The sequence below is a fragment of the Coregonus lavaretus genome (assembly GCF_964263955.1).
Source record: "Coregonus lavaretus genome assembly, chromosome: 4".
Lineage (NCBI taxonomy): Eukaryota > Metazoa > Chordata > Actinopteri > Salmoniformes > Salmonidae > Coregonus > Coregonus lavaretus.
In genome coordinates, this window is record NC_139991.1 from 35,487,657 (window position 1) to 35,515,071 (window position 27,415).

Genomic DNA, 27,415 nt, shown 5'->3' on the forward strand with positions numbered 1-27,415 from the left:
AACTCGATAGTGAGTGTTGCAACCGAGGACAGACAATTTTTACATTATGCACTTCTGCACTCAGTGGTCCTGTTCTGTGAGATTGTGTGGCCTACCACTTTGTGGCTGAGCCGTTGTTGATCGTAGACGTTTCACAATAGCAGGACTTACAGTTGACCGGTGCAGCTCTAGCAGGGCAGAAATTTGACGAACTGATTTGTTGGAAAGGTGGCATCCTATGACGGTGCCACGTTGAAAGTCACTGAGCTCTTCTGTACAGGCCATTCTACTGCCATGTAAGGGTTGGTGTGAGGTGTGACCCAGGTGTGGTGCAGGATAGACAGTAGGCAGAGATGGTGAAACAAGGATCTTTACTGGTGGTCCCAAAGCCAGGATACTAAATATTGTCACGATAAAATAAAGGAGGAGAAAAACAGGCTGACAGCAAAAATACGAAATGCTAACTACGACTGAAACAACAATGAAACAGGGAGAACACTTCTCAAGTACCTGTACAATGTCTTGCGATCAGACACTGATTGGTACTGCTTGGCTTCGAGAAACTAGCAGAGAAAACTGAGCAAGGGAACACAGGGAAGTGAGGGCAAAAATACACAGGTGAACAGGTAGACACAGGTGACACCAACAGGATCATGATTAGTCCAGACTGTGAGTGAGGAGGTGCCTAAGGTTGTCGGAGGAGGACACCTAGTGGGTTGCTTCGTAACTGGGACCCCCTCCTGTAACACTGCCAATGTTTGTCTATGGAGATTGCATGGCTGTGTGCTCGATTTTACACACCTGTCAGCAACGGTTGTGGCTGAAATAGCTGAATCCACTAATTTGAAGGGGTGTCCACATACTTTTGTATATATAGTAGATGTGAAAATAATAACATCAAAGAGAGGAGATAGCCTTGCCCTTGCTTTGTCAAACAGTACATATGTATTTAAGAGGTATGGTATTTAAAACTACACCAACCTTTCCCCTTCAAATTCCTGATTGTGATCAAATGTCAAAGCAACTTGATGAAGCAACCTCCAAACTAATACCAGTAACAAAAAAACCAAGGTGGGGTATGGTGTGGTATGGTGTAACCTCTTGTAGGTAAACATAAATGGTACTGTAAATCTGTCATAAAACGTGATGCGTGAGATGCTTTGGACAAATCACAATTTAGCATCTTTCACATTTCGGAAGGGGAGGGGACATTTGGCCTATAGACTTGCCCATTGATTGCAAAGGGTGCCACTGCATGAAAAGCAGAGTTTCTGGGTGAAATCAGATCTGCTATATTCCATTGAAATTTGAGGTGCACGGTCGTGAGTGGGAATTTCCCATGCAGTGACAGGATTTCTGCACAGTCCCATGCATCCCCGAACACTTGTGTGATACGAGAATTTCCAGGACAGTAAATTCCCGATTATGCATTAACAAGTTTCTGGAAATTTCCGGACTGTGCACATCACATAAACTCTTAACGGCTGCAGGCGCGTACCTTTCTACTTCTTCATGACTCGGAAGAGAAGCCCAATTAAAATAAGCCAACTCTCTGTCTCCTTGGCCCTCCTGTAGCTCAGTTGGTAGAGCAATGGCGCTTGCAACGCAAGGGTTGTGGGTTCGTTTCCCACGGGGGGCCAGTATGAAAAATGTATGCACTCACTAATTGTATGTCGCTCTGGATAGGAGTGTCTGCTAAATGACAAAAATTTAAATTGGATCACTAAAAAAAAAAAATCCTTATTTATCCTGTTTTCAGGTTTGTAACATTTATAAGCATGGTTTTGTTTTCAAAAACGCTAGATAACATGTTTATTTAAACTGTGACGAGTTTTCTATTCATTTTGTTGTATAATTTGTGTGCGATTTTCCCATTTATATGACTGTTGCCAAGCTAAGCTAGCTAACTTTGTATGCACTGTAAATTAATGAGAACAAGATGGCATCTCAGATTAATTATTTTTCTGTTATGTTTCTAAATGTTTTGGCTCTTAAATGTTATATGTATATTTTTTTTATGATGGCTCATATTACATGCATTTAACCACGCTAATCATATGTATTTTAGAAGTTTGCTTTTTATTACATTTGTATATAACGGTTGCATGCTAATTGCTAACCGCTAATGTTAGGTAGCACACCATTAGGCGCTAGCTAGACTACCATTTCACCCAAGTAGCTAGCTACTTTTAGCTTACGTTGCTAGCTGTTCGTGGGTTTTTGTTACATTTAATACACAGGCCTCTTCTATAATGTGTTTGTACAATTAGCACTCTATAAATAGAATGAATGTGTATATTCTGTGGTTTTGCACACCACCATCCTTAGTGATAAACTAACACTAGCTATTTAACCAAATAGCTAACTAACCTGCTTCAAATCTTGATTCGTCATACACACTAGCAAAGTAATTATTCTATAGATCGTTGAATTGAGTTCACAAATGTAATATTTTTGCATTCTCTCTGACACAAAGATTTACCTTCCCGCAAGACGTGTCTATGCTCTCATTCTTAATGAGTGAGATGTCACAGAGCACGGACATGTCACCAGATGTCATTAGTTTTTCTTTTCACCAATAATCTAGAATGGTTAAATGTTTCTCTTAGGTGTTCATTCAAACATTGAAAAAGAGTGATACTCTCAATGTTTAATGCTATTTTTACATACACCAAAGCAACATAAAATTAACGTTGTGCTTATATCCATTGCAGGTTCTTGTGCCACCTATTACGAGATTGTGAGGCAGGCGTATCGCTCAGGTTTATCTGAGAACATAGGGGACACAATCTTGGAAAAACATGCAAAGAAGGGTTGCCATTGGAGAAAGCAGGTAAGCCTTTTTGTACGAGTAGCTTATGTGTAACACTAGCTTTATTACTGCTGTTTTACCCCTGGTCTTTGGAATACAAAGTACATACATGGCAAGTTATATATTTGAGTCTAGAAGAGTAGAATGAAAACAGACATTGAATTCCACACACCTGGTCTAGAGTGGCTGCTATAGTGCCCTTAGTGCCACCCATTGCTGTACTTTGTTGGAACACTAATTGCCTCTGTATCAGAACTTCATTGACTGTTTTACTGAAAATAACAGTAATCATGAGCTAGGTACACGTTTTGGCAAAAAATCTGTTTCCTACTCTGGTCCACATGCCTGTAGCTCTGTGCACTGACAGTATCACACGCAAAACTTGTTTTGGTAGGTGTTTGTGGGTGATACATCCAGTGCACAGAGCCAAAGGCATGTGGAACCCCTTTCAATCTACTAAAAGAGAGGATGTCTTTATTTGTTTATAAATACTGTCAGAAATGCTGAATTTAGACTAACTGTAAACAATTTTTACATTGTGTAAAAATTGACTGTTCAACTTTTTAAAATGCAACCGATGTCATTCTTACGTTGAGACGCTTGATATGGTACCCCCTATCTTATTTTTCATTATCTGAAAACCAAAAGTGATCCTAGATCAGCACTCGTAGTCTTGGATACCTTGCAAATATGGGCCCAGAAATATGCAGCATATGTGACTCGTTTCAGGAATCTAGGTGTATGTCGTGCGTCACTACTTCACAGGAGAGCCATTTGAACGTAAACGTTATTTTATTTTATCAAAATGTGTTTTTTGGAAGAAATGCCTTCTGGAAAGTGAACTTTCATGTGCCTTAATAGCAAACTTGTATACCATCTGTAAATACGAAAAAAAAAGTGTTAAATTACTAGCCTATTTGGTTTAGCCACAGAAAAAGACAGGAACCTTCCCGCTAGCCATGATTGGTTGAGATAATGGCTGGGCTGGACTTGCCGAGAGATGAGTTCGGATTGGTCTGCCATGTAGCATGCTTCTGTCTATAACATGAGCTGGTCAGTATGTGTAGGTAATCCTTTCTAACGCAGCTTTTTTGAAAGATATCACATGGTAGAACTGCAAAAGTGTTGCTCTCCACTTTCTGGAGGACCGAGTTTTGAAATCAGTGGAATGCCCGGTGGAATTAGAGTATGATAGCTAAGGAGATGGAGAAAATTCTGGCGTTTGATTGCAAATATGACGAGGGAGTTGAAACGAGAACACACAGAAGGCTGATGTATAAAACACCTGTCTCCGGATTACATCTTCAAACTAAGGGAAACCATGGCATCTGTGACAGAGAAGGAGAAGCATCCATCCATGTACAGTGTGGAAAAAAAGTATTTAGTCAGCCACCAATTGTGCAAGTTCTCCCACTTAAAAAGATGAGAGAGGCCTGTAATTTTCATCATAGGTACACGTCAACTATGACAGACAAAATGAGAAAAATAATCCAGAAAATCACATTGTAGGATTTTTTATGAATTTATTTGCAAATGATGGTGGAAAATAAGTATTTGGTCAATAACAAAAGTTTCTCAATACTTTGTTATACAGTGGGGAAAAAAAGTATTTAGTCAGCCACCAATTGTGCAAGTTCTCCCACTTAAAAAGATGAGAGAGGCCTGTAATTTTCATCATAGGTACACATCAACTATGACAGACAAAATGAGAAAAAAAAATCCAGAAAATCACATTGTAGGATTTTTAATGAATTTATTTGCAAATTATGGTGGAAAATAAGTATTTGGTCACCTACAAACAAGCAAGATTTCTGGCTCTCACAGACCTGTAACTTCTTCTTTAAGAGGCTCCTCTGTCCTCCACTTGTTACCTGTATTAATGGCACCTGTTTGAACTTGTTATCAGTATAAAAGACACCTGTTCACAACCTCAAACAGTCACACTCCAAACTCCACTATGGCGAAGACCAAAGAGCTGTCAAAGGACACCAGAAACAAAATTGTAGACCTGCACCAGGCTGGGAAGACTGAATCTGCAATAGGTAAGCAGCTTGGTTTGAAGAAATCAACTGTGGGAGCAATTATTAGGAAATGGAAGACATACAAGACCACTGATAATCTCCCTCGATCTGGGGCTCCACGCAAGATCTCACCCCGTGGGGTCAAAATGATCACAAGAACGGTGAGCAAAAATCCCAGAACCACACGGGGGGACCTAGTGAATGACCTGCAGAGAGCTGGGACCAAAGTAACAAAGCCTACCATCAGTAACACACTACGCCGCCAGGGCCTCAAATCCTGCAGTGCAAGACGTGTCCCCCTGCTTAAGCCAGTACATGTCCAGGCCCGTCTGAAGTTTGCTAGAGTGCATTTGGATGATCCAGAAGAGGATTGGGAGAATGTCATATGAAACCAAAATAGAACTTTTTGGTAAAAACTCAACTCGTCGTGTTTGGAGGACAAAGAATGCTGAGTTGCATCCAAAGAACACCATACCTACTGTGAAGCATGGGGGTGGAAACATCATGCTTTGGGGCTGTTTTTCTGCAAAGGGACCAGGACGACTGATCCGTGTAAAGGAAAGAATGAATGGGGCCATGTATCGTGAGATTTTGAGTGAAAACCTCCTTCCGTCAGCAAGGGCATTGAAGATGAAACGTGGCTGGGTCTTTCAGCATGACAATGATCCCAAACACACCGCCCGGGCAACGAAGGAGTGGCTTCGTACGAAGCATTTCAAGGTCCTGGATTGGCCTAGCCAGTCTCCAGATCTCAACCCCATAGAAAATATTTGGAGGGAGTTGAAAGTCTGTGTTGCCCAGCGACAGCCCCAAAACAGCACTGCTCTAGAGGAGATCTGCATGGAGGAATGGGCCAAAACAGTGTGTGACAACCTTGTGAAGACTTACAGAAAACATTTGACCTGTGTCATTGCCAACAAAGGGTATATAACAAACTATTGAGAAACTTTTGTTATTGACCAAATACTTATTTTTCACCATAATTTGCAAATAAATTCATAAAAAATCCTACAATGTGATTTTCTGGATTTTTTTTCCTCATTTTGTCTGTCCTAGTTGACTTGTACCTATGATGAAAATTACAGGGCTCTCTCATCTTTTTAAGTGGGAGAACTTGCACAATTGGTGGCTGACTAAATACTTTTTTTCCCCACTGTATACCCTTTGTTGGCAATGACACAGGTCAAACGTCTTCTGTAAGTCTTCACAAGATTTTCACACACTGTTCCTGGTATTTTGGCCCATTCCTCCATGCAGATCTCCTCTAGAGCAGTGATGTTTTGGGGCTGTCGCTGGGCAACACGGACTTTCAACTCCCTCCAAAGATTTTCTATGGGGTTGAGATCTGGAGACTGGCTAGGCCACTCCAGGACCTTGAAATGCTTCTTACGAAGCCACTCCTTCGTTGCCCGGGCGGTGTGTTTGGGATCATTGTCATGCTGAAAGACCCAGCCACGTTTCATCTTCAATGCCCTTGCTGATGGAAGGAGGTTTTCACTCAAAAACTCACGATACATGGCCCCATTCATTCTTTCCTTTACACGGATCAGTTGTCCTGGTCCCTTTGCAGAAAAACAGCCCCAAAGCATGATGTTTCCACCCCCATGCTTCACAGTAGGTATGGTGTTCTTTGGATGCAACTCAGCAGTCTTTGTCCTCCAAACACGACGAGTTGAGTTTTTACCAAAAAGTTATATTTTGGTTTCATCTGACCATATGACATTCTCCCAAACCTCTTCTGTGTCACGGTTTCGGCCGAGGCTGCCTCTCTTCCTTGCTCGGGCAGGCTTCGGCGTTCGTCGTCTCCGGAATACTAGCTGCCACCGTTGCATGTTTCTATGTTCGTTTGCTTTTGTCTGATTGTTGTTACACCTGTTATCGTTTAGTGTAATTAGTGTCCTATAAGTTCTCGTTGTGTTTGTCTAGTGTTGTGTGTTATTGTTTTACTGTCGTGCCGGTAGGCTGTTATTCTACTGTTTGCTCGGTTGAGCTATTTCTCCATATTGTTTGGAGTGTTTTGTCGCACCTGTTAGTGCGCCCGTTATTTTCGCCTACGTGCGGAGTTTTCGCCTCAGGGCATTTATTCGTGATTTTTTTTGTGTGCATCTACTAAAGTCTGTTGGATTAACGTTCTGCGTCCTGCGCCTGATTCCACCACCACACCCACCTACATCTACCTGACAGAATAACACACCCTCGAATGGAATCAGCAGGAGCCGCAGCAGCACAGGCGACGCTGGAGGACCGGGTCCGCGAGCAGAATGACCAGATCCTGCGGATGGGGTCCGCACTGCAGGAGGTGATCACCACCATCCGAGGCTGGGAGACCCGAGGGACACCTCCACCACCATCCTCCCTGCCCGCACCATCGGCAAGTCAGCCCATTCCCGCTCCGGAACCCAGAGGGTTTCGACTCTCGCTCCCGAGGGCCTACGATGGGACCGCTGCCGGGTGTCAGGGATTCCTTCTCCAGGTGGAGCTTTACCTGGCCACCGTGCACCCGGCGCCCTCGGGACACGAGAGCGTGTCCGCCCTGATCTCCTGCCTTTCCGGTAAGGCGTTGGAATGGGCCAACGCAGAGTGGAGGAGAATCGACGCTACCACCATCACCTACGACGAGTTCTCCCGCCGCTTCAGGGCGGTGTTTGACCATCCCCCGGAGGGGAAAGCGGCGGGGGAGCGTCTGTTCTGCCTCCGGCAGGGGAGGAGGAGTGCCCAGGAGTTCGCCTTAGAATTCCGTACTCTAGCGGCGGATGCAGGGTGGAATGAGCGGGCCCTCATCGATCACTACCGATGTAGTCTACGTGAGGACGTCCGTAGGGAGCTGGCCTGTAGGGACACCAGCCTCTCGTTCGACCAGTTGGTCGACATGTCCATCAGGCTGGATACCCTGCTAGCTACCCGCGGACGTCCCGAGGGGGGTCCGTCCATTTCACCCTCCAGCGCCTCCGAGCCGTGCCCCATGGAGCTCGGGGGCGCTGGCGCTAGAGAGAGGAGGGGTCGGATGACGAGGGGGTCCATCTCCTGCACCAACTGTGGTCAGGGAGGACACACCGCGGCTAGGTGCTGGGGATGGCCTCCTAGGGGAGAAGACGACAGGTCCCGCACTGGGGAGTCCTTCCAGGTGAGTAGGCGCCCCACTCACCCAGAGCTCTCTGTTGCACACTTCTGTATGCCTGTGCGTTTTCCACAGGTAGCACCTCATTCCCAGCATAAGGCGCTGGTAGATTCAGGCGCGGCTGGGAATTTTGTTGATAAGAAATTTTGTTTAGCCTTAGGGATTCCCCTTCTCCCTGTTGACGTTCCCTTCCCCGTTCATGCCCTAGATAGCCGTCCGTTGGGTGCGGGCTTGATCAGGGAGGTCACGGCGCCACTTAGGATGTGTGCGCAGGGGGGTCATCAGGAGATGATCCAGCTATTTCTGATCGACTCGCCTGCGTATCCGGTGGTGCTGGGCATGCCCTGGTTGAGTACCCATAACCCATCTATTTCGTGGCAGGAGAGGGCTCTGATGGAGTGGTCTGCCCAGTGTGTGGGTCGATGTTTAGGCGTTTCCGTAGGGGCTACCTCGGTGGAGAGTCCAAACCAGGTGCCCGCATTGCACGTTCCCCCTGAGTATGGGGATTTGGCTATTGTGTTCAGTAAGTCGAGGGCGACGCATTTGCCTCCCCATAGGCAGGGAGATTGTGCGATAGACCTCCAGGCAGGAGTTGCGCTCCCACGGAGCCATGTGTATCCTCTGTCTCAGGAGGAGAAGAGAGCTATGGAGACTTACATAGACAAATCTCTGAGACAAGGATACATACGGCCCTCCACTTCCCCTGCATCCTCGAGTTTCTTTTTTGTGAAGAAAAAGGATGGGGGGTTACGCCCGTGCATTGACTACCGTGGTCTCAATCAGATCACGGTGAAGTACAGTTATCCACTCCCGCTGATTGCGACCATGGCGGAGTCATTGCACGGGGCGCGTTTCTTCACTAAATTAGATCTCAGGAGCGCGTACAACTTGGTGCGCATTAGGGGGGGCGATGAATGGAAGACAGCCTTTAGTACCACCTCGGGCCATTACGAGTATCTTGTCATGCCATACGGGTTGATGAACGCTCCTTCAGTTTTCCAATCATTCGTGGATGAGATCTTCAGGGACATGCAGGGGCAGGGGGTGGTCGTGTACATAGATGACATTCTCGTGTACTCGCCTACCCGAGTCGAGCATGTGGCCCTGGTGCGCCGAGTGTTGCGGAGGCTGTTGGAGCACGACCTGTATGTCAAGGCAGAGAAGTGTCTGTTCTTCCAGGAGTCGGTCTCCTTTTTGGGTTATCAGTTGTCTGCGTCAGGGGTGAAGATGGAGGTAGACCGGGTGTCAGCCGTGCGTAATTGGCAAACGCCAACCACTGTGAAGGAGGTGCAGCAGTTTTTGGGGTTCGCGAATTACTACCGGAGGTTTATCCGGGGTTTTGGACAGGTGGCAGCTCCCATAACGTCTCTTTTGAAGGGGGGTCCGGTGCGTCTGCAGTGGTCAGCCGAGGCGGACAGGGCGTTTGGGAGGCTGAAGGACCTGTTTACCTCGGCCCCGGTGCTGGCGCATCCGGATCCCTCTTTGCCATTTCAGGTAGAGGTGGACGCGTCAGAGGCCGGTGTAGGAGCCGTGCTTTCGCAACGGTCCGGCGCGCCACCTAAACTCCGCCCCTGTGCTTTTTATTCCAAGAAGCTCAGTCCGGCGGAGCGAAACTATGACGTAGGGGACAGGGAGCTGTTAGCCGTGGTACAGGCCCTAAAGGTGTGGAGGCACTGGCTTGAGGGGGCTCAACACCCTTTCCTCATTTTGACGGACCACCGTAACCTGGAGTACATCCGGGCAGCGAGGAGGCTGAACCCTCGCCAGGCGAGGTGGAATATGTTTTTGACCCGGTTCACATTTAAGATCACGTACATCCCTGGGTCACAGAACGGTAAGGCAGACGCACTGTCTCGGCGTTATGACACGGAGGAGAGGTCCGTGGAGCCCACTCCCATACTGCCGGAGTCTTGTCTGGTGGCACCGGTAGTGTGGGAGGTCGATGCTGAGCTCGAGCGGGCGTTACGCACCGACCCTAGTCCACCTCAATGCCCGGAGGGTCGGAAGTACGTTCCGCTCGAGGTTCGGGATCGATTGATCTATTGGGCTCACACGTCACCCTCCTCTGGACACCCTGGTATCGGCCGGACAGTGCACTGTCTTAGTGCCAAGTACTGGTGGCCCACGTTGGCGAGGGATGTGAGGGTTTATGTTTCCTCCTGCTCGGTGTGCGCCCAGTGTAAGGCGCCTAGACATCTGCCTAGGGGTAAGTTACTACCCCTGCCCATTCCACAACGACCATGGTCTCACCTCTCGGTGGATTTCCTCACTGACCTTCCTCCTTCACAGGGGAATACCACTATACTGGTCGTTGTGGACCGGTTTTCTAAGGCCTGTCGTTTGCTCCCTATGCCGGGCCTTCCTACTGCCCTGCAAACCGCCGAAGCACTATTCACCCATGTGTTCCGGCACTACGGGGTACCCGAGGATATTGTGTCTGATCGAGGTCCCCAATTTACCTCCAGAGTCTGGAGAGCTTTTATGGAGCGGTTGGGGGTCTCGGTGAGCCTCACCTCGGGTTACCACCCGGAGAGTAATGGGCAGGTGGAACGTGTGAACCAGGATGTGGGTATGTTTCTTAGAACATACTGCCAGGACCGGCCGGAGGAGTGGGCCAGGTACGTTCCCTGGGCCGAAATGGCCCAGAATTCCCTACGCCATTCCTCCACTAACCTAACCCCTTTCCAATGTGTGTTGGGTTATCAGCCGGTTCTGGCACCTTGGCAGCAGAGCCAGATCGAGGCTCCTGCGGTGGATGAGTGGGTGCGGCGCTCAGAGGAGACATGGAACGCTGCACACGTCCACCTGCAGCGGGCCCTCCGTCGTCATAAGGCGAGCGCCGATCTCCACCGCAGTGAGGGACCGGTGTACGCACCTGGTGATCGAGTCTGGCTCTCTACCAGAAACCTGCCCCTCCGCCTGCCCTGTCGGAAACTGGGTTGGCGGTTTGTAGGGCCATTTAAAGTCCTGAGAAGGTTGAACGAGGTGTGTTACAAATTACAACTACCTGTTGAGTATAAAAGTATTAACCCCTCGTTCCATGTGTCTCTTCTCAGGCCGGTGGTAGCTGGCCCACTCCAAGAAAGTGAGATCAGGGAGACTCCTCCGCCCCCATTGGACATCGAGGGGGCACCGGCGTACTCATTGCGGTCCATCTTGGATTCGAGACGTCGGATGGGGGGTCTCCAATATCTAGTGGAGTGGGAGGGGTACGGCCCGGAGGAACGGTGCTGGGTGCCGAGGAGAGACATTTTGGACCCGTCTCTCCTGACGGAATTCCATCGTGGGCACCCGACGCACCCTGCTCCGCGTCCTCCTGGTCGTCCCCGAGGCCGGAGTCGGCGCACGTCTGGAGCCGCGCGTCAAGGGGGGGGTACTGTAACGGTTTCGGCCGAGGCTGCCTCTCTTCCTTGCTCGGGCAGGCTTCGGCGTTCGTCGTCTCCGGAATACTAGCTGCCACCGTTGCATGTTTCTATGTTCGTTTGCTTTTGTCTGATTGTTGTTACACCTGTTATCGTTTAGTGTAATTAGTGTCCTATAAGTTCTCGTTGTGTTTGTCTAGTGTTGTGTGTTATTGTTTTACTGTCGTGCCGGTAGGCTGTTATTCTACTGTTTGCTCGGTTGAGCTATTTCTCCATATTGTTTGGAGTGTTTTGTCGCACCTGTTAGTGCGCCCGTTATTTTCGCCTACGTGCGGAGTTATCGCCTCAGGGCATTTATTCGTGATTGTTTTTGTGTGCATCTACTAAAGTCTGTTGGACTGACGTTCTGCGTCCTGTGCCTGATTCCACCACCACACCCACCTACATCTACCTGACATTCTGGATCATCCAAATGCACTCTAGCAAACTTCAGACGGGCCTGGACATGTACTGGCTTAAGCAGGGGGACATGTCTGGCACTGCAGGATTTGAGTCCCTGGCGGCGTAGTGTGTTACTGATGGTAGGCTTTGTTACTTTGGTCCCAGCTCTCTGCAGGTCATTCACTAGGTCCCCCCGTGTGGTTCTGGGATTTTTGCTCACCGTTCTTGTGATCATTTTGACCCCACGGGGTGAGATCTTGCGTGGAGCCCCAGATCGAGGGAGATTATCAGTGGTCTTGTATGTCTTCCATTTCCTAATAATTGCTCCCACAGTTGATTTCTTCAAACCAAGCTGCTTACCTATTGCAGATTCAGTCTTCCCAGCCTGGTGCAGGTCTACAATTTTGTTTCTGGTGTCCTTTGACAGCTCTTTGGTCTTGGCCATAGTGGAGTTTGGAGTGTGACTGTTTGAGGTTGTGGACAGGTGTCTTTTATACTGATAACAAGTTCAAACAGGTGCCATTAATACAGGTAACGAGTGGAGGACAGAGGAGCCTCTTAAAGAAGAAGTTACAGGTCTGTGAGAGCCAGAAATCTTGCTTGTTTGTAGGTGACCAAATACTTATTTTCCACCATCATTTGCAAATAAATTCATAAAAAATCCTACAATGTGATTTTCTGGATTTTTTTTCTCATTTTGTCTGTCATAGTTGACGTGTACCTATGATGAAAAATACAGGCCTCTCTCATCTTTTTAAGTGGGAGAACTTGCACAATTGGTGGCTGACTAAATACTTTTTTCCCCACTGTATATGGGTAAGATAGTCTAGCTAGCTAAATTTTCTGATATTACACATTTAAAATTTTGTAAGAAAGTCGTTTTCATTTCAAGTTAAAGTGTACTGTTAGCTAGCTAGCTAATGTTAGCTGGCTGGCTCGCTAGCTAACGTTACGTGTATGATCTGTGTACTAATATTAATCGTATCTCAGAGCCATTTGCATTGCTAGTTATAGTCTAATATTAGCTAGCTGGCTAACATTGAACCTGGCTGGTTTGTTACCTGCAGATTCATGCAGGGTAGTAACGTTAAGAGGTGGGATTATGGTTCATTGTTTAGCTAGCTAGCTACATGTCTAAACAAAATACTTCACTATGCAAGTAGCCATTTCAATAGAATGTTCATGATGTCAATGTGACAATTGTCGATAGACATAGCTGGTAAATTTGCTCTGGCTATCTACTCTGATTTCAGGGCACTCTCGTCTGAGTGTGCCAGAGCGCAAATTAACTGACAAATTTACGAACGCTCAACACCCATTGAATATGGCTGGTGTCAGTATACGTTGGCAAAAAAGCGTAATGAAATTGTTGCCAGCAGCATAGTTACAGTCACCAATGCTCTGGATAACATAAAAACAGCCAAAACAGCTCTGCTAGGGCAAATGAAATGAGTGAGCTGTTATCTCATTTGTGCCTGGAAGTAGCTAGCCAGCTAGCCAACGTTAGCCAGTTAGCTTGGGTGCTTGACTGCTGTTGTTAGGTCAGAACGCTCGGATCAACCCTACTCCTCGGCCAGAGCGTCCAGCGTACGCTCTGAGAGCGAGACGTTCTGAATTTACGAACGGACAATCTGACAACGCTCTGAGTTTACAAACGCCCAGGGCGCACTCTGGCACTCCAGATTGACACACCCGTAGTATAAACCAGCCTTTAGTCTTGAAATCTTTGGTTGTTTAGTACATGGCCTCACATGTGAATCCTTAAAGAGATGGGTGGGGCTATGGCTTAAGAGGGTGTGAACGGTGCTGAATGGGTGTAGATAAAGAAGAGGTCTCCAGTAAGTTTACCAAAACATTCAAGGGCCATTTTCTCAAAAGTGAGTTACAAGTTTATCAACTCTCAAAGCAGAATTATGTTCCCATTGTTCCTCAACTGTAGTGTATGATATACAATTTTCTAGCTCAGAGTCTCTACTTTTATCCAATGTAAAAAACACCATTTCAAATGTTGCTACATAAGACCGAATCGAGCCGGTCGGTCACATATAAAGAAGATGGATGAAGTGATGGTAAATAACCCAGTTACCAGTATTTCCCTGGGCTAGGTATGTCTACGGATAAAAAGGAAGCATGGAATACCTTATTGGTCATACTGCCCTGGCTATATCCTGAAAAACAAAGATTTAAGAGAGCTTCCCTGCTGACGTAGAGGATAAAATACCTGGTTTGGCAACCAAACATTGCAGGTTCAAACCCCACAAAAAAATATGGTTGTTTGTATGATTAAATGCTGTTCAAATGTCCTAATGAATTAAATAATGTGCAGATTGTCAACATAGGAAGTGTCAAAAATATGGTTGTGTTTGTATGATTAAATGCTGTTCAAATGTCCTATGAATGAAATTAAAATAGCATGTGTTGCTATATCACATACAAAACAGTCCTCAAATGCGAATTGCCATTAAATCTGAATTGACACATAATGGGGATGTATTCTAATCTGCTTTAAGGAGCTACATATTTTAATGTTGTAGTAATATTAGGTCAAACTTGATATAACATGTTCTTGGAATGTTCTGAGGATCTCCAAGACAAGGTAAAATGTATATTGTGTGAACATCAATGGAATGTTAACAAATCATTCACTAAACCCTAAACCTCAACTAAATCTTGTAATAAATAATGAGGAAATTGAGCAAGTTGAGGTGACTAAACTGCTTGGAGTAAAACTGGATTGTAAACTGTCATGGTCAAAACATATTGATACAACAGTAACTAAGATGGGGAGAAGTCTGTCCATAATAAAGTGCTGCTCTGCCTTCTGAACAGCACTATTAACAAGGCAGGTACTACAGGCCCTAGTTATGTCGCACCTGGACTACTGTTCAGTCGTATGGTCAGGTGCCACAAAGAGGGAAAATTGCAATTGGCTCAGAACAGGGCAGCACGGCTGGCCCTTGGATGTACACAGAGAGCTAACATTAATAATATGCATGTCAATCTCTCCTGGCGCAAAGGGGAGGAGAGATTGACTTCATTACTACTTGTATTTGTACGAGACGTATTGACATGTTGAATGTGCCGAGCTTTCTGTTTGAACTACTGGCACACAGCTCGGACACCCATGCATACCCCACAAGACATGCCACCAGAGGTCTCTTCACAGTCCCCAAGTCCAGAACAGACTATGGGAGGCACACAATACTACATGGAGCGATGACTACATGGAACTCTATTCCACATCAAGTAACTCATGCAAGCAGAAAAATTTATATAAATACATCTTATGGAACAGCGGGGACTGTGAAGAGACACAAACACAGGCACAGACACACACACACAATAACATACGCACTATACACACACGTACACATGGATTTTGTGTTGTAGATATGTGGTAGAAGAGTGGTGGCCTGAGGGAACACACTTAATGTGTTGTGAAATCTGTTGTAAATGTATTATAATGTTAAAAAAATGGTATAATTGCCTTAATTCTGCTGGACCCCAGGAAGAATAGCTCAGCTAATGGGGATCCATAATAAATACAAATACAAATCTCACCATCCGTTGTCATCGGCAGCTCTATGGTGAGAAACATCTTGGTTCTGAAGGCAAAAATATTGTGCTATCCTGGGGCTCGGGTACAGGACATTACCATTACTAGGCTGCTTCCTACCGTTTTACGCCAGAACACAGGGGCTGTCGCTGTCGTAGTCCATGTGGGATCTAATGACATTAGGATGGCTAGCTCAGAACAGCTGAAATGGGATTTTAAATAACTGATTGGAACTCTGAAAGACCAACAAGTGTCTAATTATTTCAGGCCCAGTGCCCAACCATAAATGATCAGCATTATCATCATACTGCAGGCCCACAACATGTAACCAGCTTGTTTTAGCCCACGTCCTCGCTCTAGGCGTAGGCCCATTTGTACAGTTCTAGACAATCTTATATCTATACCAATTCAAACTAGCCCTATGGTATTTTCAATTAAGGGGTTAGCAGCTGAGCAGAGTATGCTTGAATTAGAGACTACGTCTTATCTGAAATCCCACAGCTGCGGAATTGGACTGATTCATGTAAATTCCAGAGGTTTGGTCTTGTAAATGAATTTTATTATAACTCTGGTAATATCTCAAACTTGCCTAATTAAGACTGTGCCGGATACTGATGTGTCTGACTGGTTATAATATTTTTTAGATACAACAGATTTGACAGAGGAGGAGGTGTCACCATATTTACAAAGGACAACTTAAATGTTTCTGTATCTCTCACTACCTCTGTCTCTAAGCAATTTGAATGTATAGTCCTAAATGTGGGCCCTGGTAATAATGCCCAACTTACGCTAGTGGGAATTTATCGCCTTCCCACTGCCTCAATATGTGCTCTTAGCTGATTGTCTGACGTGAAATCTATGCTAAATCTGAATTATTCAATTTGGGTGATCTTAATCTGGATTGGTTGATGACAGCTTCTGATAGGCTGAAATATATCTACATTGAGCTAAAATCTAACTAAGATGATAACTGAACCAACCCGCCCTAACCTTTTACTGCAGTGGGCTAAATCAGGGTCACACAGAATGATTATTGGTAGTCTTAAACAAATCTACTTTGAAACAAAAGTATATACCTCACACACATGGTTAAGGGCTTAAAAAAAGAAGACACCTGTACCATGTCAGATATAGAGTTGACATTTATTCAAATTTGAGTTTTCATCCCAATATTACACTTTAAATACACTACCAGTCAAATGTTTTGACACACCTACTCATTCAAGGGTTTTAATTTATTTTTTATTTTTTGAATAATAGTGAAGACATCAAAACTATGAAATAACACATATGGAATCATGTAGTAACCAAAAAAGTGTTAACAAATCAAAATATATTTTACATTTGAGATTCTTCAAATAGCCCCCCTTTGCCTTGATGACAGCTTTGCACACTCTTGGCATTCTCTCAACCAGCTTCATGAGGTAGTCACCTGGAATGCATTTCAATTAACAGGGGTGCCTTCTTAAAAGTTAATTTGTGGAATTTATTTCCATCTTAATGCATTTGAGCCAATCAGTTGTGTTGTGACAAGGTAGGGGGGGTATACAGAAAATAGCCCAATTTGGCAAAATACCAAGTCCATATTATGGCAAGAACAGCTCAAATAAGCAAAGAGAAACGACAGTCCATCATTACTTTAAGACATGAAGGTCAGTCAATACGGAAAATGTCAAGAACTTTGAATGTTTCTTCAAGTGCAGTCGCAAAAACCATCAAGCACTATGATGAAACTGGCTCTCATGAGGACCGCCACAGGAATGGAAGACCCAGAGTTACCTCTGCTGCAGAGGATACGTTCATTAGAGTTACCAGACTCAGAAATTGCAGCCCAAATAAATGCTTCACAAGTAACAAACACATCTCAACATCAACTGTTCTGAGGGGACTGTGTGAATCAAGCCTTCATGGTCGAATTGCTGCAAAGAAACCACTACTAAAGGACACCAATAATGAGAAGAGACCTGTTTGGGCCAAGAAACACAAGCAATGGAAATTAGACGGGTAGAAATTTGTCCATTGGTCTTGAGTCCAAATTGGAGATGTTTGGTTCAAACCGCTGTGTCTTTGTGAGACACGTGTGGGTGAATGGATGATCTCCGCATGTGTAGTTCCCACCGTAAAGCATGGAGGAGGAGGTCTTATGGTGTGGGGGTGCTTTGCTGGTGACACTGTCTGTGATTTATTTAGAATTTAAGGCAAACTTAACCAGCATGGCTACCACAGCATTCTGCAGCGATACGCCATCCCATCTGGTTTGGGCTTAGTGGGACTATCATTTGTTTTTCAACAGTACAATGGCCCAACACACCTCCAGGGTGTGTAAGGGCTATTCTACCAATAAGGAGAGTGATGGAGTGCTACATCAGATGACCTGGCCTCCACAATCCCCCGACCTCAACCCAATTGAGATGGTTTGGGATGAGTCGGACGGTAGAGTGAAGGAAAAGCAGCCAACAAGTGCTCAGCATATGTGGGAACTCCTTCAAGACTGTTGGAAAAGCATTCCAGGTGAAGCTGGTAAATTGAATGCCAAGAGTATGCAAAGCTGTCATCAAGAGTGGCTATTTGAAGAATCGCAAATATAACATATATTTTTATCTGTTTAACACTTTTTTTGGTTACTATGTGATTCCATTTGTGTTATTTCATAGTTTTGATGTCTTCACTATTATTCTACAATGTAAAAAATAGTAAAAATAAATAAAAACCATTGAATGAGTAGGTGTGTCCAAACTTTTGACTGGTACTGTCCATCACAGAAGATAAAAAAATAACACAAAACTGTTTGACATTGAAACAACCGATTATTGTCAGTTTAAAAAAAATAATCTTGATAAATTATGAAATTATGAAAAATATTAATAACATTACCCATGAGGCCAAAGTGGGTGCTTTTGGTCATTGACTGCAGGAAAGGGCTACACACCCTGAAATAGCTACTCTTTCAGATATTATTTTGACAAACGCCCCTCATAAGTATACAGTCAATGGAATTTTTGCTAATGTGACCATTGTCCTGTTGCCTGCATAAGAGATGCAAGCTACCTAAATCTCGGCCTCGCATTATTACAAAGAGAAATTATAGGAATTTAAATGAGCAACAATTCTCGTCTGATCTGGGATTGTGTGAATGGGGGGTTGTGTCAGATATCTCTGACTCGGATCAGGCCCTAAATTGGTTTACTTATTTGCTCAACTCAATTTAAGATAAGCATGGACTGTTCAATAAACTAAGGGTAAAGGATATAGCTAATCCCTGGTTCACACATGAACTATCTGAGAAATAACAGGAAAGAAATTTAGCTTGGGCTAAGGCTGACTGATTATACAGTGGGGAGAACAAGTATTTGAAACAATGCCGATTTTGCAGGTTTTCCTACTTACAAAGCATGTAGAGGTCTGTAATTTTTATCATAGGTACACTTCAACTGTGAGAGACGGAATCTAAAACAAAAATCCAGAGAATCACATTGTATGATTTTTAAGTAATTAATTTGCATTTTATTGCATGACATAAGTATTTGATACATCAGAAAAGCAGAACTTAATATTTGGTACAGAAACCTTCGTTTGCAATTACAGAGATCATACGTTTCCTGTAGGTCTTGACGAGGTTTGCACACACTGCAGCAGGGATTTTGGCCCACTCCTCCATACAGACCTTCTCCAGATCCTTCAGGTTTCGGGGCTGTCGCTGGGCAAAACGGACTTTCAGCTCCCTCCAAAGATTTTCTATTGGGTTCAGGTCTGGAGACTGGCTAGGCCACTCCAGGACCTTCAGATGCTTCTTACGGAGCCACTCCTTAGTTGCCCTGGCTGTGTGTTTCGGGTCGTTGTCATGCTGGAAGACCCAGCCACGACCGATCTTCAATGCTCTTACTGAGGGAAGGAGGTTGTTGGCCAAGATCTCGCGATACATGGCCCCATCCATCCTCCCCCCTAATACGGTGCAGTCATCCTGTCCCCTTTGCAGAAAAGCATCCCCAAAGAATGATGTTTCCACCTCCATGCTTCACGGTTGGGATGGTGTTCTTGGGGTTGTACTCATCCTTCTTCTTCCTCCAAACACGGCGAGTGGAGTTTAGACCAAAAAGCTCTATTTATGTCTCATCAGACCACATGACCTTCTCCCATTCCTCCTCTGGATCATCCAGATGGTCATTGGCAAACTTCAGACGGGCCTGGACATGCGCTGGCTTGAGCAGGGGGACCTTGCGTGCGCTGCAGGATTTTAATCCATGACGGCGTAATGTGTTACTAAGGGTTTTCTTTGAGACTGTGGTCCCAGCTCTCTTCAGGTCATTGACCAGGTCCTGTCGTGTAGTTCTGGGCTGATCCCTCACCTTCCTCATGATCATTGATGCCCCACGAGGTGAGATCTTGCATGGAGCCCCAGACCGAGGGTGATTTACCGTCATCTTGAACTTCTTCCATTTTCTAATAATTGCGCCAACAGTTGTTGCCTTCTCACCAAGCTGCTTGCCTATTGTCCTGTAGCCCATCCCAGCCTTGTGCATGTCTACAATTTTATCCCTGATGTCCTTACACAGCTCTCTGGTCTTGGCCATTGTGGAGAGGTTGGAGTCTGTTTGATTGACTGTGTGGACAGGTGTCTTTTATACAGGTAATGAGTTCAAACAGGTGCAGTTAATACAGGTAATGAGTGGAGAACAGGAGGGCTTCTTAAAGAAAAACTAACAGGTCTTTGAGAGCCGGAATTCTTCCTGGTTGGTAGGTGATCAAATACTTTTGTCATGCAATAAAATGCTAATTAATTACTTAAAAATCATACAATGTGATTTTCTGGATTTTTGTTTTAGATTCCGTCTCTCACAGTTGAAGTGTACCTATGATAAAAATTACAGACCTCTATATGCTTTGTATGTAGGAAAACCTGCAAAATCGGCAGTGTATCAAATACTTGTTCTCCCCACTGTATGTCTGACTGGCAGTCCTGCAGACGCTTGAGAAATAGATGTCAATCCCTGGTTAGAAAATCAAATAGACATACTTCTTGAACTATGGATCTGAGAATAGTGGGAATCCAGCTGCCTTCTGGAAGGTAGTCAAATCTCTGAAACAAAACTCCAACACCTTATTACCCCAGAAGGTTATGACAGCCTCTGATCCCATAACAGATAAGATGGGAATTTGTGGTTCTTTTAATAACCACTTTGCCTCAGCGGGCCACCTATTTGATTAAATAGCTTCTGAAAACTCTGATTCCAGTAGAGGGAGTCATTTGCTCACATTGAGCAAATCTGTACAGAACGATACATTCCCAGATCCACATTCCTCATTTTCATGTAAACCATTTGATGTCTATGATGTAATAAGTGCATTTTTGAAGATCAATGTAATAAAAATTCACTAGGGCTGACTCACTTGATCCCTTTTTGCAGCAGCGGTCTTCCCCACTTATTGCAGACTCATTAACCTATATTTTTTACTTGACAATTGTTTCTGGGGTTATCCTTAATATCTGGACAATGGCACAAGTCCTTCCCCTACACAAAGGCAAAGATCCTTCTGACTTGGATAACTAACATCCACTTTTCAAGCTATCTTGCCTTGTCAAAGTTTTAGAGACCCTGGCCAACTCTCTGCTTAGAACTTTTTTAACTTCTCGTTCTATTCTTAATGAGTACCAGTCTGGTTTTAGACGTGGACATAGCACTGTTTAAGTGGCTACACTTGTCTTAGAGGATGTACTATATTGTTTAGACCAGGGATGGGCAACTGGCGGGTTCTCAAGTCGGAGTCTCAACTTACTATTGCGAGTTAGAATAGTAGAATACACAAGGTGCAATTTTGAAATGTGGTTATGCATTAGTGGTTTTTCTCTTGTTACTCAATGTCAGCTAAAACATTTTAGATTGGTAAGTTAGTCTAGCAGCCAGCTATCTAAACTTGTAGTATTCATGGTTGAATTACCACCCGGGGGGCCCCCATCGCACATAATTAGGTCTTGGGGGCCATGAAATTAGCTCTAAAACTTAAAAAGTGGACTTAAATGCGGCCCCTCATGATGAGTTCAGATTTTTGTGGCCCCCAACCCCATAAAATTTGCCCATCCCTGGATTGGACCTTAAAAATCATTGTGCTGCCTTATTTATTGACCTGTCAAAGGCTGATACGTTGACCATTTCTTACCTGTTCAAAGGTTGTCTGAAACAGGCCTAGATCAGGCGTCTTGCAATTGGTTCAAGAACTATCTAACAGACAGGACACAATGTGTGCTTACTGACGGTATCAAATCTAGTTTCCTCAATATTACGAAAGGTGTGCCACGTGGCTCAATTTTGGGCCCTGTTCTCTTCACTATTTATCTAAATAATATTGGTCTATCTGATAAAACCTTGAACATTCATCTCTACGCGGATGATACAGTTATTTACTCCTGTGCCCCCTCAGTACAGCAGGCCATTCATGACCTTCAGCATGGTTTTGACTCAATTCAAAAATCCCTTACTGATCTTAAACTAGTGCTAAATGCTAATAAAACCATGTCTATGTTGTTCTCTCGGTTTTGTAATATTGACCCTGAGAACCTGCATATTTGCATATTGAAGGGAGCCCAAATTGAGCAAGTTCCCCATTATAAGTACTTTTTTATAAATAAGGGTTTTGCCACCATGTACTAAGTCATGTTTTGCAGAGGGGTCAAATACTTATTTCCCTCATTAAATGCAAATCAATTTATAACAATTTTGACATGTGTTTTTCTGGATTTTCTTGTTGTTATTCTGTCTCTCACTGTTCAAATAAACCTACCATTAAAATTATAGACTGATCATGTCTTTGTCAGTGGGCAAACGTACAACACGGACTTTCAACTCCCTCCAAAGATTTTCTATGGGGTTGAGATCTGGAGACTGGCTAGGCCACTCCAGGACCTTGAAATGCTTCTTACGAAGCCACTCCTTCGTTGCCCGGGCGGTGTGTTTGGGATCATTGTCATGCTGAAAGACCCAGCCACGTTTCATCTTCAATGCCCTTGCTGATGGAAGGAGGTTTTCACTCAAAAACTCACGATACATGGCCCCATTCATTCTTTCCTTTACACGGATCAGTCGTCCTGGTCCCTTTCCAGAAAAACAGCCCCAAAGCATGATGTTTCCACCCCCATGCTTCACAGTAGGTATGGTGTTCTTTGGATGCAACTCAGCATTCTTTGTCCTCCAAACACGACGAGTTGAGTTTTTACCAAAAAGTTATATTTTGGTTTCATCTGACCATATGACATTCTCCCAATCCTCTTCTGGATCATCCAAATGTACTCTAGCAAACTTCAGATGGGCCTGGACATGTACTGGCTTAAACAGGGGGACACGTCTGGCACTGCAGGATTTGAGTCCCTGGCGGCGTAGTGTGTTACTGATGGTAGGCTTTGTTACTTTGGTCCCAGCTCTCTGCAGGTCATTCACTAGGTCCCCCGTGTGGTTCTGGGATTTTTGCTCACCGTTTTTGTGATCATTTTGACCCCACGGGGTGAGATCTTGCGTGGAGCCCCAGATCGAGGGAGATTATCAGTGGTCTTGTATGTCTTCCATTTCCTAATAATTGCTCCCACAGTTGATTTCTTCAAACCAAGCTGCTTACCTATTGCAGATTCAGTCTTCCCAGCCTGGTGCAGGTCTACAATTTTGTTTCTGGTGTCCTTTGACAACTCTTTGGTCTTGGCCATAGTGGAGTTTGGAGTGTGACTGTTTGAGGTTGTGGACAGGTGTCTTTTATACTGAGAATCCAGAGATATTATGTTGGAGTCTATTTTGACAGAGGCTACGTCCCAAATGGCACCCTATTCTCTATATATTTTGCCCTACTTTTGACCTGGGTCCATAGTGTGCCATTTGGGAAACAGTCAGAGACTGACAGAGAAAAGCTGTCCCCTCTGCATAATTTCCTGTCAAAGCTATGAGATGAGGAAACATTACTTATAAACCCTGTGACATCACATCTCAGATAGAGACATAGAGACTAGGATTTATAGTTGGACACAATTTCCCAAAAGTGTCACTAAATAAAACCAAATGATGACAAAAAGGCTTCCTGACAGTTGCTGATTTTCCAACTTTGAGGAACAATGTCAATAGTCTCATGGTTCACACTTACCATACGTTCCCCTTAAAAAACGTCTCTAGTTTGGTCCAAATTTAAACAAACTACAATTTAAAAAGGCTTTATAAAGGCTTTATAAGCACTACAGAAATGCTTCACGTATCATTTATAAACAATGTAAAAGATCTGTATAGCTGGTGCTTTGCCTTCATGTAGCGGTAGATGTATGAGCCATCCTGAGAGATAAACTAAAACTTAGAAAGGCTTCATACATCATTCATAAAGTCTTTATAAACACTACATCAATTCATCACAAATCCTACCTGTATGTGTAAGGGCCAACCTGAGAGACGAAAGGCTTGGCTCCAGCCAGGAACTCGTCTGGGTTGGTGACGTTAAAAAAGAAGTACTGCATGAAGACGGGAGGAGGAGGGTTCTTCCATGTCTCAAACACACGGCTGCCCTCTGTCAGAGTTATCTCCTGAAAGACACAAAAACAGAACCAATCAATCAAATGTATTTAATAAAGCCCTTTTTACATCCTCAGTTGTCAATTTGAATATGAAGAATGCTGAACTATGTGGTCTGTTTTGTGCACTTCAACTTCTGTGTTGCTTGCTCTTTGATGTTTAGGCCGGTGCCTAAACACCAAAGAGCAAGCAACACAGAAGTTAAAGTCCACAAAACAGACCACATAGTTCAGAATTCTTCATATTAAAATGTATGAGAACATGGTATATTACTGTTTAGTACTATATGGTTGATCAGGTTGCAATTCCAAGCTCCATTTCAATAGCTCACTGTTCTCATTTCATTACACTTCACTAAGTGTAGTGAAATGTGATTCAGTTCGGATTTCAAAGCTACCATTGCACTCAACAAGTATGAACATTGACACAAAGTATGAGGATTCAGGATGAGTCCTAAAGTAACTTGCAGGTGTGCCTGTTAATTTATGGAATTTCTTTCCTTCTTAATGCGTTTAGGCAAACAATTGTGTTGTGACAAGGTAGGAGGGGTATACAGAAGATATCCCTATTTGGTAAAAGACCAAGTCCATATTATGGCAAGAACAGCTCAAATAAGCAAAGAGAAACGACAGTCCATAATTACTTTAAGAGATAAAGATCAGTCAATACAGAACATTTCAAGAACTTTGAAAGATTCTTCAATTGCAGTCGCAAAAACCATCAAGCGCTATGATGAAACTGGCTCTCATGAGGACCGCCACAGGAATGGAAGACCCAGAGTTACCTCTGCTGCAGAGGATAAGTTCATTAGAGTTACCAGCCTCAGAAATTGCAGCCAAAATAAATGCTTCACAGAGTTCAAGTAACAAACACATCTCAACATCAACTGTTCAGAGGGTACTGTGTGAATCAAGCCTTCATGGTCAAATTGCTGCAAAGAAACCACTACTAAAGGACACCAATAATAAGAAGAGAACTACTTAGGCCAAGAAACACAAGCAATGGACATTAGACCAGTGGAAATGTGTCCTTTGGTCTGGAGTACAAATTGGAGATTTTTGGTTCCAACCGCCGTGTCTTTGTGAGATGTGGTGTGGGTGAACAGATGATATCCGCATGTGTAGGAGGTGTTATTGTGTGGGGGTGCTTTGCTGGTGACACTGTCAGTGATTTATTTCGAATTCAAGGCACACTTAACCAGCATGGCTACCACAGCATTCTGCAGCGATACACCATCCCATCTGGTTTGGGCTTAGTGGGACTATCATTTGTTTTTCAACAGGACAATGACCCAACACACCTCCAGGCTGTGTAAGGGCTATTTTACCAAGAAGGAGAGTGATGGAGTGCTGCATCAGATGACCAGGCCTCCACAATCCCCTGACCTCAACCAAATTGAGATGGTTTGGGATGAGTCCGACCTCAGAGTGAAGGAAAAGCAGCCAACAAGTGCTCAGCATATGTGGGACCTCCTTCAAGACTGTTGGAAAAGCATTCCAGGTGAAACTGGTTGAGAGAATGCCAAGAGTGTGCAAAGTTGTCATCAAGGCAAAGGGTGGCTATTTGAAGAATCTCAAATATAAAATATATTTTTATTTGTTTAACACATCCTTGAGATGTTTCTACAACTTGATTGGAGTCCACCTGTGGTAAATTCAATTAATTGGACATGATTTTATTAATTTAACCTTTGTTTAACTATTTGGAAAGGCACACACCTGTCTATATAAGGTCCCACAGTTGACATTGCATGTCAGAGCAAAAACCAAGCCATGAGGTCGAAGAAATTGTCCATAGAGCGACGAGACAGGATTGTGTCGATGTACAGATCTGGGGAAGGGTTCCAAAAAATGTCTGCAGCATTGAAGGTCCCCAAGAACACAGTGGCCTCCATCATTCTTAAATGGAAGAAGTTTGAAACCACCAAGACTCTTCCTAGAGCTGGCCGCCCGGCCAAACTGAGCAATCGGGGGAGAAGGGCCTTCGTCAGGGAGGTGACCAAGAACCCGAGGGTCACTCTGACAGAGCTCCAGAGTTCCTCTGTGGAGATGGGAGAACCTTCCAGAAGGACAACCATCTCTGCAGCACTCCACCAATCTGGCCTTTATGGTAGAGTGGCCAGACAGAAGCCACTCCTCAGTAAAAGGCCCATGACAGCCCGCTTGGAGTTTGCCAAAAGGCACCTAAAGGACTCTCAGACCATGAGAAACAAGATTCTCTGGTCTGATGAAATCAAGATTAAACTCTTTGGCCTGAATGTCAAGCGACACGTCTGGAGGAAACCTGGCACCATCCCTACTATGAAGCATGGTGGTGGCAGCATCATGCTGTGGGGTTGTTTTTCAGTGGCAGGGACTGCAAGACTAGTCAGGATCGAGGGAAAGATGAACGGAGCAAAGTACAGAGAGATCCTTGATGAAAATCTGCTCCAGAATGCTCAGGACCTCAGACTGGGGCGAAGGTTCATTTTCCAACAGGACAACGACCCTAAGCACACAGCCAAGACAACGCATGAGTGGCTTCGGGACAAGTCTCTGAATGTCCTTGAGTGGCCCAGCATGAGCCCGGACTTGAACCCGATCTAACATCTCTGGAGAGACCTGAAAATAGCTGTGCAGAGACGCTCCCCATCCAACCTGACAGAGCTTGAGAGGATCTGCAGAGAAGAATGGGAAAAACTCCCCAAATACAGGTGTGCCAAACTTGTAGCGTCATACCCAATATGACTCAAGGCTGTAATCGCTGCCAAAGGTATTCAACAAAGTACTGAGTAAAGGGTCTGAATACTTATGCAAATGTGATATTTCCTTTTTTTTTATACATTTGCAAACATTTCTAAAAACCTGTTTTTGCTTTGTCATTATGGGGTATTGTGTGTAGATTGATGAGGGAAAAAAACAATTTAATATATTTTAGAGTAAGGCTGTAACGCAGCAAAATGTGGAAAAAGTCAAGGGGTCTGAATAGTTTCCAAATTGACTGTATTAGGTGGCTTCCCATGAAAGGATATTTATTTATCTCAATCATAACTGTTTACCTGCTAGAGCAGTACCCCCAAAGTTTTTAAATTGAATGTTCCTTCCTAAATTTGAACGTCATGGCTGCAGGAAAACAGGAGAACAAAACATGCCTCCCTGGGGAGTTGGGGGTGGGTGATGGAGGGGAGGAGGGGTAAAGGGATGGAGGGGAGGCACAGATGAACGGGAAAGGCCCTCTTTTTGTCTACGGTAACCAATGGAAACCCTTTCACCAGCCAAGCAGACTGCTCACACACTATAATTTGTGTGTGTGTGTTGATCATGTGATTGGTGAGCTCCAAGGCACTGACCTTAATGATCAGAACACATTCCTCTTGTTTGAACACAAACTCACAGAGAGAGAGAGATAGAGAGAGAGAGAGAGAGAGAGAGAGAGAGAGAGAGAGAGAGAGAGAGAGAGAGAGAGAGAGAGAGAGAGAAGAGATGCTGCAGCGCCCCAGTGGATGTCTCTCTGTGTTAATGATGGCCACGGAGGCACAATTACCCCAGCGCAGGGACAAAGACCCAAGCCACCAGGGGACCTGTGGAGGGGCGAAGACATCCACTCTCAGCCT

At 44.5% G+C, this 27,415-nt stretch overlaps 1 protein-coding gene across 1 annotated transcript in view; it reads right to left on the minus strand.

Annotated features, from left to right (window-relative positions):
* LOC311128292 (lysosome membrane protein 2-like) overlaps positions 1-27,415 on the minus strand; it is a 70,677-nt gene that overhangs the window by 37,395 nt on the left and 5,867 nt on the right. Inside the window, exon 2 of the mRNA XM_084160375.1 lies at positions 23,677-23,834. Coding sequence (XP_084016501.1) covers positions 23,677-23,834 — 158 coding nt within the window. The remainder of the gene's footprint in view (positions 1-23,676; positions 23,835-27,415) is intronic.